At 39.2% G+C, this 16,409-nt stretch overlaps 2 protein-coding genes across 2 annotated transcripts; both read left to right on the top strand.

Annotated features, from left to right (window-relative positions):
* Positions 1–10,525: 10,525 nt before the first annotated feature.
* On the top strand, positions 10,526–11,479 carry LOC140332658 (taste receptor type 2 member 40-like). Its single transcript, XM_072413851.1, has one exon. The coding sequence runs from the start codon at positions 10,526–10,528 to the stop codon at positions 11,477–11,479; it is 954 nt and encodes a 317-aa protein (XP_072269952.1).
* A 3,647-nt stretch (positions 11,480–15,126) lies between these two features.
* Positions 15,127–16,107, top strand: LOC140332657 (taste receptor type 2 member 40-like). The gene has a single exon (XM_072413850.1). The coding sequence runs from the start codon at positions 15,127–15,129 to the stop codon at positions 16,105–16,107; it is 981 nt and encodes a 326-aa protein (XP_072269951.1).
* Positions 16,108–16,409: the final 302 nt, after the last annotated feature.

Here is a 16,409-nt window from a genome sequence, read left to right as displayed (position 1 = left end):
GCCAATGTTGGCACCACGGCCCTGCGTCAACATATGCAGCGTCACCATAAAGTGGCCTGGGAGAACCGTGGCTCCGATGTGGTGGTCTAGCCTGCCTCAGCAACCGCTGCATCACCCAGTGGCACGCACCGGCTTTCAGGCAGTCAAAGGTGGGCCAGTCCTTGAACCTGTCGGTGTCTGCCAAAGTGCACGGCAGCGCCGACGTGTGGAGCTGTAACTACGGTCAGGGACAATACATGTCGTTTACGGCCCACATAGTGAATGTGATTCCTGCACAGCCACACCAGCAACTTGGCCAGGTGACACCCCTTTCCGCCTCCACGTTCTCATGCTGCTGGTCCTGCAACAACGTCCGCCTCTGCCTCCTCATCCTCCACCGTGTCCTCAGCCTCCACTGCAGGGACAATTCACAGTGCCCCTCCAGCATACCACATGTGCAGGGCATGGCGGGGTCACGCTGTTCTGCACCTGGTTTGCCTGGGGAAACGGAGTCACAGAGGGGAGGAACTGCTCCATGTGATTCATCAAGAGATCAAATCATGGCTTTCTTCGTGACAACTCAAAATCGGAACCATGGTGAAGGGGAAGAACATTGTGTCAGCGCTGTGTCAAGGAAGGCTGAGCCATGCACCCTGCATGGCAAACGTGTTCAATCTGGTTGTCAAGCGGTTCCTGAAGTCTTCCACCCATCTGCAAGACATCAAAAAAATGGCCAGGAAACTTTGCATGCTCTTCAGCCACTTGTACACCGCAAAGCACATCCTCCTTGAGCTGCAGCGGCAGAACGGCATCCCCCAACATAGGCTGATATGTGACGTTTCCACCTGTTGGAATTCCACTCTACATATGTTGGACCGACTATACGAACAGAGAAAGGCCATCAACGAATTCTTGATGATCCAAGCGGATAGGAGTACTCCCATGTGTAACTTTGATGTCAGCCAGTGGCAGCTCATGCGCGACACCTGCCATTTGCCCAGGCCCTTTGAGGAGGCCATGTTATTTGTCAGTCTCCAGGACTACGATGAACAACGTCATTCCACTACTTCATGTCCTGTAAAAGATGCTGGTAAATCTGGCTGGTCAGGGGACTGGAGATGTGGCGCCTAGATCTCACGGCCACATGAGCCCTGTTGGGGGCTGAACTGGAGGAGCAGGAGGAGGAGGATATTGGAGCAAAGGCAATGTATAGCGAAATGGGTGGTTTTTCCACTCAGGTGACAGGGGAGGAGGAGCAGGAGCAGCCAGAGGAGCAAAAGGGAGTTGAGGAAGATGAGGCAGAGGACCCAGACACACCGTGGCAGTATGCAGTGGAGATAGAAGCAGGGAGTCCCTCCAAGTCGCTTGCAGAAATGGCCCGCTGCATGCTCACTTGCTTGCGCAGTGACAGCCGAATGGTCACCATTCGGCAGAGGGATGACTTCTGGCTTTCCTCCTTGTTGGACCCTCGCTACCAGTCCAAAATGGGGGCCTTTTTTTACACCCGCTGAGAGGGAGGACAAACTTAACTACTACAGAGACATCCTATGTAGTCAGTTGGCCGCTGCCTATCTGCACCATCGTCCATCCTCTCGCAGGTCTAACCAGGGGGGCCCTCTGCACTCACGTTGCCATGGCTGCTGTGGAGGGGTTGGGTGGCAGGAGCAGTACCAGCTCCATGAGCAGCAGCCTGAGTCTAGAGTCGCTGATGAGTAGCTTTCTGCACCCGCATAGTGAAGAAACTACTGACCAGCAGCTAGACATAGAGCAGAACCTGAACCAGCAGGTGGTGGCATACTTGGAGTGCACCCTGCCAGCCGTCAATAAAGATCCGCTGGACTACTGGACAGCCAACCTGGATTTGTGGCTGCAACTGTCTGAGTTTGCCCTGGAAAAGCTGTCCTGCCCGGCCAGTAGTGTGGAATCAGAGTGGGTGTTTAGTGCGCCAGGGGCCATGGTTACCCCAAGAATAACTCGCCTGTCCACCTTAAAATGTGCAGAGACTGAGCTTTGTCAAGATGAATCAGGCGTGGATCAGCCAGGATTTCCACCCACCAATGCCTGATGCATCTGATTAGATGATCCATGCCGCCTGACCCAAACCTTGACAAAAGAGACCGGTTTCTTCTGGTTACCTGCCTCAGCTACTACTCTGATGCTGCCACCTGCCTGATGCCACACATCAGATGCCAAGTGCTCCTTCTTTCACCCACCTTCGTCAGTGGGCACTGGTATTGCCATCTGATGCCGCTGCTGCCATCTCCACACTATGTCACCTTGCCGCTCCTTGGCCTCCTGATGCTGCTGCTGCGATCTCCACACTATGTCACCTTGCCGCTCTGTGGTCTCCTGATGCTGCTGCTGCGATCTCCACACTATGTCACCTTCACCTTGCCGCTCTGTGGTCTCCTGATGCTGCTGCTGCCATCTCCACACTCTGTCACCTTGCCGCTCTGTGGTCTCCTGATGCTGCTGCTGCCATCTCCACACTCTGTCACCTTGCCGCTCTGTGGTCTCCTGATGCTGCTGCTGCCGTCTACCCACTATGTCACCTTGCCACTCTGTGGTCTCCTGATGCTGCTGCTGCCATCTCCAGACTATGTCACCTTGCCACTCTGTGGTCTCCTGATGCTGCTGCCACCTCCATACTATGTCATTGTGCCACTCTGTGGCCTCCTGATGCTGCCGCCACCTCCACACTCTGTCATTGTGCCACTCCGTGGTCTCCTGATGCTGTCGCCATCTCCAGACTCTGTCACTGTGCCATTCTGTGACCTACTCATGCTGCCACCACCTCCAGACTCTGTTATTGTGCCACTCTGTGGCCGACTCATGCTGCTGCCACCTTCAGACTCTGTCATTGTGCCACTCTGTAGCCTCCTGATGCTGTCGCCAACTCCAGACTCTGTCATTGTGCCACTCTGTGGTCTCCACCTGATGCTGCTGCTGACACCAACTCTACACTCTGTCATTGTGCCACTCCGTGGCCTCCTGATGCTGCCACCACCTCCACACTATGTCCTTATGTCACTCTGTGGCCTCCTGATGCTTCCGCCACCTCCAGACTCTGTCATTGGGCCACTCTGTGGTTTCCTCATGCTGCTTCCACCTCACCACTATGTCACTGTGCCACTCTGTGGACTTCTAAAGCTGTTCTCCCACCCTCCCCACTCCATGACTGGGCCACTATTTTGCCATTTTGGCCTGGATGACATCACTATTTATTTGACCCTTCTTCTGATCTGTCAGAAGGAAGGAAAAAAGAGACGCACAACGGATCCTGTCTGTGTAGCAGCTGTAAGGTCTGTATGGTCCCATCAGAATTGGCTTATGATTTGGTAGCCAAAAGAAGGAGTGGGTACAAAACACAGAAGACATGCAAATATTTCATTCATGTGTCATCCATTCCTGTTTTTTTGGCATTAGCAATACTGATGGATTATTGAGGAAATGCTGACCGAGTGAAGGCATATGCTCCACAGACAGGATGTGTTTTTTGTGGGTTATTGTTCTGATGGATCAGAGGAAGGGCAAAATAATCAGTGAGGTCAACACAAACTTAGTGCTGACACCCTCTCCACTCTGTCGGGGGGGCTCTACTTGTTTAAGCGGTTAATAGAACAAGTTCTGTAGGCATCTTTGTGGAATCAACTGACAAGGGTGTAAAAGGAGTGTGCTTCTTCTTGACGCTAGCATGGACCTGTAAGGCTGAGTTCATACTTGAGTTATTTGGTCAGTTTTGGCCCCATGACTGCCCAAATAAGTGAAGTGTGCTGTGATTCTAATAGCGACTCCTATCATCTGCATATCATACTGACTCACAGTATTATTTCACTAACACAGCAGACTCTCTATGCGTGTTACTGCAAGGCACAGTGTTCTACACCACTATCAAGACTCTCTGCAGGCCAGAAATAGATGTTTTTAACGTGATTCGTCGCAAATAAATTCGGATCGACGCAAATCTTTCGAAAAAAAAAAAACTCAGCAAACTGGCCAAATCGAATTTTTGAGAAATTCGCTCATCTCTAATTATAACGCAAGACCTGTCCAAAAGTGAAGTAAATTCACTAAAGGTCAAAGTCTATATAAAATAAGCAAATTAGGCCCTTGACAGTGCCTCCCATTAAAAATACCATAAATCATCCGTACCAGCCACAGATCATACTGGCTCTGTGGGTACCTCCAAAACCTTATACAATTATACTTATCAAACTTAACGCAAAATCAGGGGCTTAACCCTCTACTAACTCCATGATCACAAAAACCCAGGTTGTACCTATTTTCATTACTCATGGTTGAAAGAATCACACATTAAACAATTTTCTTTTATTTGGCACCGTCAGCAACCCACCCATACTATTATGACATCTCATAACACAGAGGAAGATTACCATGTAACGCATAAAAAAAACAACAAGGGAGGACAATAATGTCACCAAAATATTGATACCAACAGTACAGAAAAAAACCTTGGACTGGTGGCAATTTCTGATTCCACAGCTGCACCCGAAGTGGCTCCTCTTCAATCAGAACACCATGGTAATTAAGAGGGAACAATTTTAATGGTTTCAGAAGGGTGTCTACCACAGCCAAATGCTCCACAAATGACATAGGAAGACCACCAAATGTCTCAGGATCATTTTGTCAGTGGGAAGGGATTCTTTTTTCAGTTTAGAAGGCAATATACAATAGACGTAAATTCTTCAATTAAAAAATCTGTGGGGTCCCTAAATCAAGCTCATGATTGTTTCTATGAAGATTTTTAAATAAATACACAATTTTTATAATCCACAAGAAGTCGATCCTGTTCTTAATACTCCCAAAGAATATTTTTAATCTGTAACCAAGTTAGAAATTCAGCCCTCTGAGTGTGCTGGTTAAATAATAACTAGTGGCACTCCATTAACACGGTATGGCAGGACACTGTAAAGCACAAATAGCTTTCTCAGTAAACAGAAAATGGAACGTCAGCCCTTGTGTATATACAGACATATGTTCATGTGGCACAGACCACTATGTCCAGCTGTACATAAAATATAGGACATAGGACACCTAAATCTATCAATGCTGGGGTCTCTACTGATCTGGCTAAAATGTTTATGGTTGTCTTTCGAACACCACTGACAGGGTCCTAAAGGGAATAATCAGTATACCAAATTCTCCAACACTCCAAAATAAGAAAGTGAGACAAATCAGAGCAGTAATGGGTGCACCACCAGACAAGTCCAAGTCAGTAGAAGCATTGCAGGATATGGGGTGTAGTACATATGGCCAAAGGTGAGGACAACAGGCAACAAAAAGCGTATTTCAAAGTTCCTGTGCTTGTGGCAGAATTGCAGCCTTCCTTTGCTCCCCCCCATACTTTTCGCCACATCTTTCTAGTTCCCTCATTGTGTGTCCCTAGTGATCCCTATATGATGTTGCAGCCTTTAATTGTCACCCATGCAGTGCACCAGCATACTAATAATTAATTTTATCAAAAACAAAGTTTACTATTACAGTATAAAAATTATAAAAATATTCCAGAATTTTTTTTATGATTACTTAGCTCTTCCTTGCATTTACATGTTTACTTAATGAAAATTTCACCCCTGCAGTCACTTTCCTGTGCCTGCTCCTATTCAACTGAACAACCAACTAAACTATCTAAGTCTCTATGTAATTTTAAAGGGGTATATTACTGATAAGTTTTTTCTATCATTTTGGTACCCAAGTGGCTTTTGGTTTATTCCCCAAATGGAATCCCCATTCTGACCTCATTCACCCTCTATGGTGTAGCTACCAAGAATCACAATGAGGGGTATCACAATGCCTGCAATTTTCTATTTTAAGACAAGTAAGGATAATTGCCAATGAAAGTAAAATCTGTTGTGAGGGTTTTTGTGACTAAGTGGAGCAATGAACCGAGCACAAAAAACTTGCTGATGGAAACCCAGAAGATATAAACAGTTACTGGGTGTTAAAGTGGAAGTAAAGCTCCACTTTTAGGAATACATGATCAGGCAGTTCATTATTGCAGAAAGGGGCAGGTGTCTTTTCTGCAATATAGTCAAAGCTGAGCTGTGAGTGCACAATGTCAGCTTTGGTTCCCAGGAAAATCCATCAATTCTGCCTTCCCTAGCACGTTGCGGAATGAATGAACTTGCCGCGTGGGAGTTACATCATCCCAACATGGCCAATCAAGTTGGCCAAAGATCACCCATAAGAGAAAGAAATGGAGAAGGCTACACTGGTACACGGACAAGTAAGTATGACAAGCAGAGCGCGGACAGGTGAGACGGTGGACCTGGAAACCTGACAGATAAGCATGACAAGCAGAGCGCGGACAGGTGAGACGGTGGACCTGGAAACCGAACAGAGGCAGAATGTGGACAGGTAGGATGGTGGCACTGGAATGCAGACAAGTAAGCTGTGCAAAGTTAGTTATGCTAAATTAGACATCCACTCAGAAGCAAAAAACTGAACTATCAGTGTTGAGTACCTTTAGTTATTTTGTCTTTGATATTACACATAAATGCATATAAATGTTTTGGCAATGGGAGTAAGTCACACTTATATTACTATATAAAACTGTAATTTTGTAAACCATACATAAAGAAACAGTATCTTGAGGAAAAATGTAAATGACAATGTCAGCAGTTATGTCAACCTATCATTTGCAGACCGTATGGAAACTTAGATTAGACCATACATTATAATTAGAACCAGGATACTGACACACCTCCTAATTACATGGGAATATATTCAGTATAAAAGGACTTCACATACAAATTGATTCATGAAAAACATAGGATCACATGTGATATAACAATTTCATGGTGAGTAATAAAATTGGTAGTGCTAGATAATTAAGACAAGCGTGTAATTCACGGTAATGGTAGTGTCACTGTAACTGGGATGATAACTTCACTTTTGTATACAGAAATTTCTATTTTAGCTGTAGGTCAAATTCAAACTATTAGCTTTTGTCACTACAACGACAACATATATTTTATTTTGAACTATGATATGTTTTAAATGACTTAATAATATAACAAATATATCTAGAAAAGTATTGCATTATTAGACTTATAGATTAGTGTGATAAACTGTATTTCATTTCATGTATTCTGATGAGAGGCCCCAGGTATTACCAAGGATAAACGTTTGGAAATGTAGTGGAACTTTAATTTAAAATATTTAGCGGCTTTATATAAATATATACCCAAACATTAAAAAGGCCAGGAAATGTCTCATTGAAATTTTAGGAGATGCATTGAATAGCAGATATATTTGATACATTAAAGGAAATCTGTTATGAGAAGTTATGGGGACACCAATGCTGACTTTCTTATGAAAATGTTAGTAGTCTAACAAAACTTTCTGAATCTCTTTACTGGAACTGGAATGCAGAAATTCAGATTCATTGATCCGTACCCTTTTCAATGCTGCCACCTAAGATTGTCAATTGAAAGAGAACAAAAAACTAGTATTTTCATCGGATCAGTACCAGGAGATCACATGGCAGGCCCTGTACTCTTATGACAGGTATCTCTAAAAGAGAATGTACATTGGTTTGTACATATTTGCTTTCTTCATTTGTTATAATTAAATACATTTTAAAAAATATTCTTTCCTTCCAGCCCTTAGGTATATTTTTATTCAGAAAATGTGATATTTTGAACATATATATTGCTGAAATTACCTCTTTTTTATGTTTTCAATAATATCTTTGACCCTCTGTTAAAAAATAAAATGCCAGTTGTTTACAGAATGCAATAGCTAAGGCTGAAATTTACAAATAGAACTGACTATTGCAATGACACCTCCAATTTTAGAAGGTAACAGTCTGAGCTAACCCCTAATTTTAGGCATGTTTTAGGTAATTCCCTAAGATATCATTATTTCATTTTTATACATCATGCAGGTGGATTCTTGGAAAGTAGGAGCTATTTATGATTGTGTGTCTACAGAATGGATGAATGAACATGAGAGTTGTATAAAGAGCCGTATTTGAACATTGTTTAGCACTTTTCTAGCTTTCACTAACATGCTCAGGTTTATTTTCATCTTTTTTGACCTTAACAGACCTGTGAATGAAACTGAGAATGAGACATCTCTGGTTACATTGACCTTACTGACTTTATTTTTTATTTTATTTAAAAAGTTTCTTTCTGTCGAATTCGCCAAAGATTTGTACAACAGAAAATATATATTTATAACCAAACATAAAATACGGCAAGCTAGAGGCTGCAAGTGAATTATCACTTAGAATAATTAGATTTTCTAATTCCATGTGGCCCAGTGACATGAGCAAAAGTAATAAAATTAATTCTACTGATGATTCATAACCATAATCTAATTTGCAGAATAGAAAATCCCCTGCTGTGGTTATTTACTCGATTCACAAAACTTAAACACAGGATACAAATATTTATTTCCAGCCACGTGACTTCGATTTTCAAATACACTTTTTCTTTATAATCACTGCAGGAGCTCTTCATCATTATATCATCAGTTAAATCAGATGAATCACACATAGCATGCATACCATGACAATTTCTAGGTTGGCTACAGCAATGGCTACCAACCTAAAATACCTTGTTTTGCCCTCTACCTTCTCAATATATCTTTTCTGTCTTGTCTGCCAAATTGCAAATTTGATAATATTTTTTACAAGTTCACTTTCTATTCTAATTTGCTTAGAGACAAAAGATAAAATTATGCACTGAAGCTGCGTACACACTTGCAATAATTATCTTTGGAAACTAACGACTAATGACCGATCGTCCAATAATCGTTAACAAAAAAAAGTGCACAATGACGCCGATGAATGAGGATTGTCACTCGAAACGAACGACCGTCCCGGCGTATCTAATTGTGTGACAGTCGTTCACTATCTATTGTGTGTACTGTGGTTCAGTGATCATGGATGTTTCTGCAGTACACTTTCTCCTTTACATGTCACTTCCTGCATCGTTCAAACGATTGTATCTAGCGTGTGTACACTATTGGTGGATTTGAACGATCGTATTGTTACAACATGTACAGAATTGTGCACAAAACAATCATTCAAAATATTCGTGCATAATCATTAGTCGTTCGTTTTCTAACGATAATTATTGCAAATGTGTACCTAGCTTGAGAGTAGGAATGCATACAACCAATTTGTCAGAACAAGAGTAAAGACCATTGAATAAGGACACTCTAGGATAATCTGTCTTGTTTTAAAGGTATAGTCAATAGCACAAATTTAGACTGTTATTCTTATTCCAAAAACCACAGCACACATGTTAAAAAAAATGTCCTGTGTAGATGAGCTAAATGTATGTTAGGGCAGTATATTTCTGCAATATATATAATTGCAAAATCCTTTAAGACCCTGTTGATTTGTGCAAAAATAAGGTGGTAGAAATGGGTGTTGTGGTAGTGAATGGTCATGGCTTATTACCTGCCCACATTAAAGATTTCAGGCATAAATTACTATACCTGTTTTGTTTACATTCATGCTGGTGAGACTGATAGTGGGAAGTGTAAGAGTTGGGTCAGTAGCATGGAGGTGCTATGGTGAGAGGGTAGGCCAACCAGTAATGCAAATGTGCAGATTCTTGGAGCAGTATTGACGTTTTTTTCTTCTGCTTTTCTATATTTCAATTTTTTTGGGGTTTTTAGGAATTTTCTTCTGCTATTTCAAAGACTTACATGTGTGGGGTCCTAGAATGTGTAAATTTAAAAGTTTCTATAATATACTGATGGCTCATAGATAATGGTAAAAGTGGAAGAAAAGCACCACAAGATAACATGCATGCGTGGTAAAGATGCCATATTTATGATAGTATTATGCTTTTTCCTGCTGTGACCAATGTCGGATGTTACCTATACCAACCGACTACTTTCCAACTATTTTACTGTTTTGACTTACAGCCTGTATCTCAATCTAAAACTAAGTGAAAAACTAACATAGCGCTTGCAGCACCTTGCACTGTGGGGTGGCAGCTGGGCATAAGAGAAAACTGCTGTTTTTCAGGATATATATCCTATGTTCAAAATCCTCAACTAGGTAAAAAATGGCTCACTTTATGTGACTGATAGTTTAGATGTAGATGGATTTATTATTATCATAATGAATATTCTTCATATATCTATATAATATTGTTACACAATGCTCATGATTGTGTCAGTAGGCTGCTGTTCATTTAAAATGAGGAACATTTGGGGACACTTATTCCATAGGCACCTACAGGGATAAGAAATTTCTTTATGGATGTTCCTCATTTTTATAGATCCTTTACATTTAATACTGGATCCTTTTCATTTACCATCTGAATACAGTATGTAAAATAACCAGGGGCTATATTTACTGTTATAACATTAAAGTAATTACTGATGATAGTTTGCAGCAAGCCTATGTTTCTGTAATTCTAATTTTCTTTTATGTGTTCCATAAAACATTGCAGGCATCCTGTCTGGAAACAAGGAATCACAAGCCGACACATTTTTCAATTACATAGATCTGACATTTTGCCTTACTGCTCTGAAGACTGAATTTGGATGTTCATTTCCAATGCTTCCAGTTTTTATTCTATTATCCATGACTATACTGGGTGTCAGCACCATTATGGGTGTCTTCACCAACTCACTCATCATTGCTGTTAATGTCTTTGATAAATTTATGGGAAAAGCCCTAAGCCCCTCTGACCTCATTTTGGTTACTATGGGTCCAACTAATGTTCTGTTTCAGTTTATAATGCTAGCTAATGACTTTTTGAGCTTTCTCAGGAGTGATCTCTACTTTTCAGATGAGATCTACACTTTGTTTACAGTCATGCTGAACCTTCCCATTTACACCAATTTCTGGTTCACAGTTTGTCTCTCCATGAATTATTGCTTGCAGATTGTTATCTTCACCAATCCACTTCTTATTCAGTTCAAGTTTTCAGTCTCCCGCCTAATTCCACAGCTTCTCCTGGCTTCTGTTTTTATGGCAATGGCAACAGGTGTCCCTGCAGCATGGAATATGTACAAAGATACTCCAAGTTTTAATGTGTCAAGCAATGAGACTGCAGAAATAAGTGTGCCCAAACTGAATGTTTATTACCTCCTCGCCTGTAATCTTATAAGCTGCTCTCTTCCTTTATTATTAGTTGCAGTTGCTAATGGGCTGATTATCAAGTCACTGGTGGCTAACAATTCCCATGGAAATAGGGAACTCAGTGCACGAGCTCAAGGCCGTATTCGAGCAGCAAGGACAATAAGCTGTCTTCTACTACTATATATTACTTTCTATATATCAGAAATTCTAATGTTTATAGATGCCTTTCCTCCCAGCAGCCCAGGGTTTTGCATCTGTTTGATAGTCATTTATAGTTATTCTCCTTCGCAGTCTATTGTTCTGATATTTGGAAGCCCCAGGCTAAAACAAGTGTCCTTAGATTTACTTAAATCTGTACGTACCTTAAAAAAGGGAAAGGCAAATAAACCAACTATTGTGTTTATTAAACCTGAACTACACAAATAAGTTTCTAGTCCAGTAAAAGATTCCTGATATTTGCCCATCCAAAGGACAATCGTAGCTCAAAAGGAAATGTATAGTGGTGTACATATATATATATATATATATATATATATATATATATTCCATATTTATTGGGTTGCAGAGTTTAAACTGTATTGAACGCAGAAATGAGTAGCTGCATGGCCATAATATTTAATATGTCCCCAGAATTATACAAAATATTACAGCAGCTGCATAAAACTGAAGCTTTGCCAAAATGACAGCTCCATGACACACTTGAATAGGGCTAACTGATTTACCACTTTCAGGTTATTCCCAAATTACACATGTTCTAACATTATATATGATGTTAGTGGAATTATCCCAGTGGAATTACATTTTTTTACTGGATAAAATAGTTTAATTGTTCACAGTGCCAGGAAAAGTTCACCCATCACCATGTCAAAAAGGCCAAAATGTGCCAAGTGTGCCATGAGCTGTAAACTACCTCAGCATAAAAGTTTGCAGATCCTACCCTTTCTGTTCTTCCTTCCCGCTGAAACGCTCAAGGAGGTCAGCTCCACAGCCTATCTATCAGCCTAATTATGATTTTTGGGGAAAAAACTGAACCTAATCAAAATTTAAGTAAGTGTCCAATAGAAGATATCTATCGCAGGAGTTGAGTTGACATTTCTCAAATAGGTACACAGACCATAGTAAGGATCTTACCGGGTTTTTTACTTTTACCTACCCTTTAAACTGTCAGTTCTAAACTAATAGGATTGGTATTATTTATAATCCCAATGTATTACCGTACGTCTTTTGTGCAGCACAAACCATGAAACAATAATTCTATATTCTTACAATATTCAGCACATTGTTCACAGGTGAAGAAATATTGTTACAAAGCTCAGATCAATTTTTCCTGAAGTAAGCTGTCTAGGGTGATGTCAAGTTGTCATCTGCATGTGCTGTGGGAATCCAATTTACAGGAAACATACAATTAGCCCTTGAGCAATGATTATAATTATAAGAAAGCAGGCTAACATATAAATGAGATTCTCCACTGAAAGATCACTAGAGGTTATGAGAATTTTGACTACATAATCAAATTTAGAAGCTTGAAAATGTACATGAAATGTAATGTGGTAATGTGGTATATAAACGTGATGCCATGGAACATTTTTAAAGATTTTTGGGGAATCAAAAGTCTGAATTAGTAATGGATTTATTTTCTACAAGGTAAGCCAGATACAAACCTAAAGTGCTAGTCATGTGTACAATTTTGATAACTTACATATATCAGTTTGTCATTTACCTTGTATATTGCCCGACAATATGCACAATTCTGGAACAGAAAATAATTAGTAATTTTAATGCTAATCAAGATATCAGGAATGACATTCATAAAGGCGGGTGACACACCAACCTACCTTTGAAGCAAAACTTATTTTAAAAGAGGAAAAAAAACCAACAAATTTAACAAAGGTCATATCCAAAAAAATGTCACATAGTATATAATCTTTTAGAGGACATGTACCTGATTTGTGGATTTCTGTAAAAATACATATTGATGCACTGAAGTAATATGTATTATATAACATTGCTGTTAAATGAATACAGTACAAAACTAGATCTGTGATATTATCTGCATTTAAAGACAGTTTTAAAGAAAAAAATATTAAAAAAAAAATATTCTACATATAGGAAAGTTTGATTGATATATATATATATATATATATATATATATAGTATTTGTGACAATTGTAAAAAATCTAATACATGAAGTAATGGAGATGTTGCTGGAGGCTATGAATTGACTTGTCCTCATTTCTAGTTCTTTAGTTATTATCAATATAAAATAGCTCAGTTACACAACCTAAATATGCAATGTAGTATTTTGCTTTAGAAACAAACCCTTATTTGTTTTACAAAAATCTTTATTTCTGTCTCAAGAAGTATATCCACATCAATGAATTACATTACACAATGTATATGATGTGTATTTATTTATAGGTGATAAAGATGTGTGTTGTGTTTAGTTTTAATAAAATACATTTTCCACAGTATAGAGGGCAGCTATTTAGAGGTAGAACTTAATAAAGGGGACTTCAAATTCAACCAAAGGATACCCAAGAACCCCCCCCGCATCCACTTTTGAGCATAGGATATAGGGAATTTGTATTTCCTAATTGTTTTAATACAACAAAAACACTACACACATCCTAATGACATCTCCAATCATGTTTTTTTTAATATTTGTGTATTTACATTGTTGCTCTCTAAACTGCATAGACAACCATACTATACAATAGATTTTCCATCAATTTGTGAAATAAAAACAAAACATTCAGACAATTCCCAAATGACTTGGGAGATAAACCTAATATAACCCAAAACATTGGAATGCTAAAGATCCAAATTTCAAAAGCTAAATTATTCCACCTAGTTTAAAAATGTGTTTTCCCCACTACACTTTTACTTTGATTTATGGAACAAAAAAAAAACACATTTTTGAAAATGTTTTAATTTGGGATTTATGTTCTAACAGGTGTTCCTGACCTCTCCAGCTTTTATGTGACAACACTATGTTTATGGGCTTTGCAAATACCACAAAAATTTGGTGGCTTTAAATTATAATGCAAATCAAAAAAAATTGCAGTATTTAAAAATGATTGCAACAAATCTAACAAAAATATGAAAATTCCTCTTTCCAATTCTTCAGTTTTTAACTACTTTAATCCTAAAATAGCAGTCACATTGTGACATACAGCATTTTTGTTTAGGAAATTGTATGCCACAAAAGCAACTTCCTAGAATTGGTTTCATCAAATTTAAATATGATTTAGGCAAAGAAATACTAATTTATAAGAAAACCATGCCCTGTTGTATGTAGGTGAAGAAACAGGTTACTAAAATTTGGGGTGACTGTAGATTGCTTTCTGCAGCTAAGTTTAATTACTTTTTTGCTCGGCTCACATAAATACATTTTTAAAAAGTCTATGCAGTGACCAATTTTATTTCGGGCTTTGTGATGAAGGTTGCATGAAGTCTGGTAGTTATGTCCTCATAATTGTTGTTTTAGCTCCTGAACCACTGTGATTGTGAAGTAGCTGGATCCAAACACTCATTTAAATCGAACAGAAGAGGATTGGACCATACTTAAAAGGACAACAAAGTGGAAAATATGAAAATTGCAGGATCGTCCTGGGTTAAAAATAAAAAATAAGTTGACTTGGCTAGCATGATGAAGAAATTCATGTTAATGGAAATTGATAAAAATGAATATTTAAAGGAGATTTTTACCTTCAGAAAGAAAGTGGAGAACTTCCTTTTCCCTATTATAGCAGTGTTGTAATAGTCCTCCTGTAGTAGATAAATTAACACTACTAATACACTAACACATTTCATCCATGTTTTGTAATTGTAGTAGGTTATTAAAATTTGTTTTACAGAGCTGCTATATGGCTACTAGTTGTGTTAACTTATATTTTTCATGTAAAGTGTATTTATTTTTATTTATTTTGATCTTTTAATCCCTTGACAGGTGAGCATATTGTTTCTGAAGGTTATATTTCTAAATGAACAGCGATACAAGGCAGATGCCACTGCCTGCAAAGTCCTCTGTCGTATATTTGTATATGGTATTCCCAAACTTACATGAATAATCAATGCCACCTACATTTATTTTGGTTTCTATGATAGTACTGGGTCTAAGCACCGTCATGGGAGTGTTCACCAACTCACTCATTGTGTTTGTCAATTTCGTAGACAAAGTCAAAGGTAAAAAGCTCAACCCATCAGACCTAATTTTGGTGACCTTAGGTTTATTTAACATTTTCTTCCAGCTCATAATGCTGATCAATGACTATTTAAGCTTCTTGGATTGTAACCTCTATAGCTCTGATCAGATCTACACTTTATTTACTGTCCTTCTGATCCTTCCAATATTTTCAAGCTTCTGGTTTACAGTGTGTCTCTCTGTCTACTATTACTTGCAGATTGTCATTTTCAATCATCCCTTTCTAATAAGGCTAAAGTTGGGGGTTTCACAGTTAATACCAAAGTTACTGATGGCCTCAGTGTTCACATCTGTGGCTAATGGCCTTCCTGCTGCATTGGGCCGGCACAAGGATCACCTCTATTTAAATATATCTACTAATCAGAGTTTGGAGATTATTGTTCCTAAAGTGAATGTTGTGTATATGCTACCCAGTACTGTCATTAGTTGTTCCCTTCCATTAGCTGTCATTGGCGTTGCCAGTGGCATGATAATCAAGTCTTTAATAACACACAGTCACAAAGAGGATAGAAATGCCCAAGGAGAACTCAGTCCAAGAGCTGAAGCCCGCAGACGTGCAGCCAGGACAATTGGATGTCTCCTTCTTCTTTACGTTTCATTCTATGTATCTGAGGTTCTTCTCTTTATAGATACCTTTCCCAGGAATAGCTCTGGATTCTGTGTCTGCTTAATTGTAATTTATAGCTATCCTCCTGCTCAGTCAATTGTTCTGATTCTTGGATGTCCCAAACTGAAACAAGTGTCTTTTGCTTTGCTGCAATATCTGTTTAGTAAAGGAAAGCCTAAAGAACCAGAAATCTTATGCATTAAACTTCATAAACATCAGACATTTCACATCATAGCAAGGTGATTCAACATAATATTCTTTTTTACTTAATGCATAAATGGAGAAGAGAACCAGAAAAGAATAAATAATGAAAGACAAATAATATTCATACTAAATGTAAGAAAAAAATCTAACCTAGAGAAGAATCTAGAGGGTAATGTCACCCACAACTGGTGTTTTAGTTCTTTATAAATGGCAGAGAGTTAGACCACCAAACACGTTGTTTTCTGAGACATACATGGTATTGGTGACAAATGGTAGGGGCAAACATCCTGAATTCCAAGATGCGTGAGAGATCTTGCCCACTAAAAACCATGAGATTTAAA

Source organism: Pyxicephalus adspersus, chromosome 6 (genome assembly GCF_032062135.1).
Source record: "Pyxicephalus adspersus chromosome 6, UCB_Pads_2.0, whole genome shotgun sequence".
NCBI classification, from domain to species: Eukaryota; Metazoa; Chordata; class Amphibia; order Anura; family Pyxicephalidae; genus Pyxicephalus; species Pyxicephalus adspersus.
Note: the sequence above shows the minus strand (reverse complement) of the source record. Positions and strands in the feature narration are given on the sequence as shown.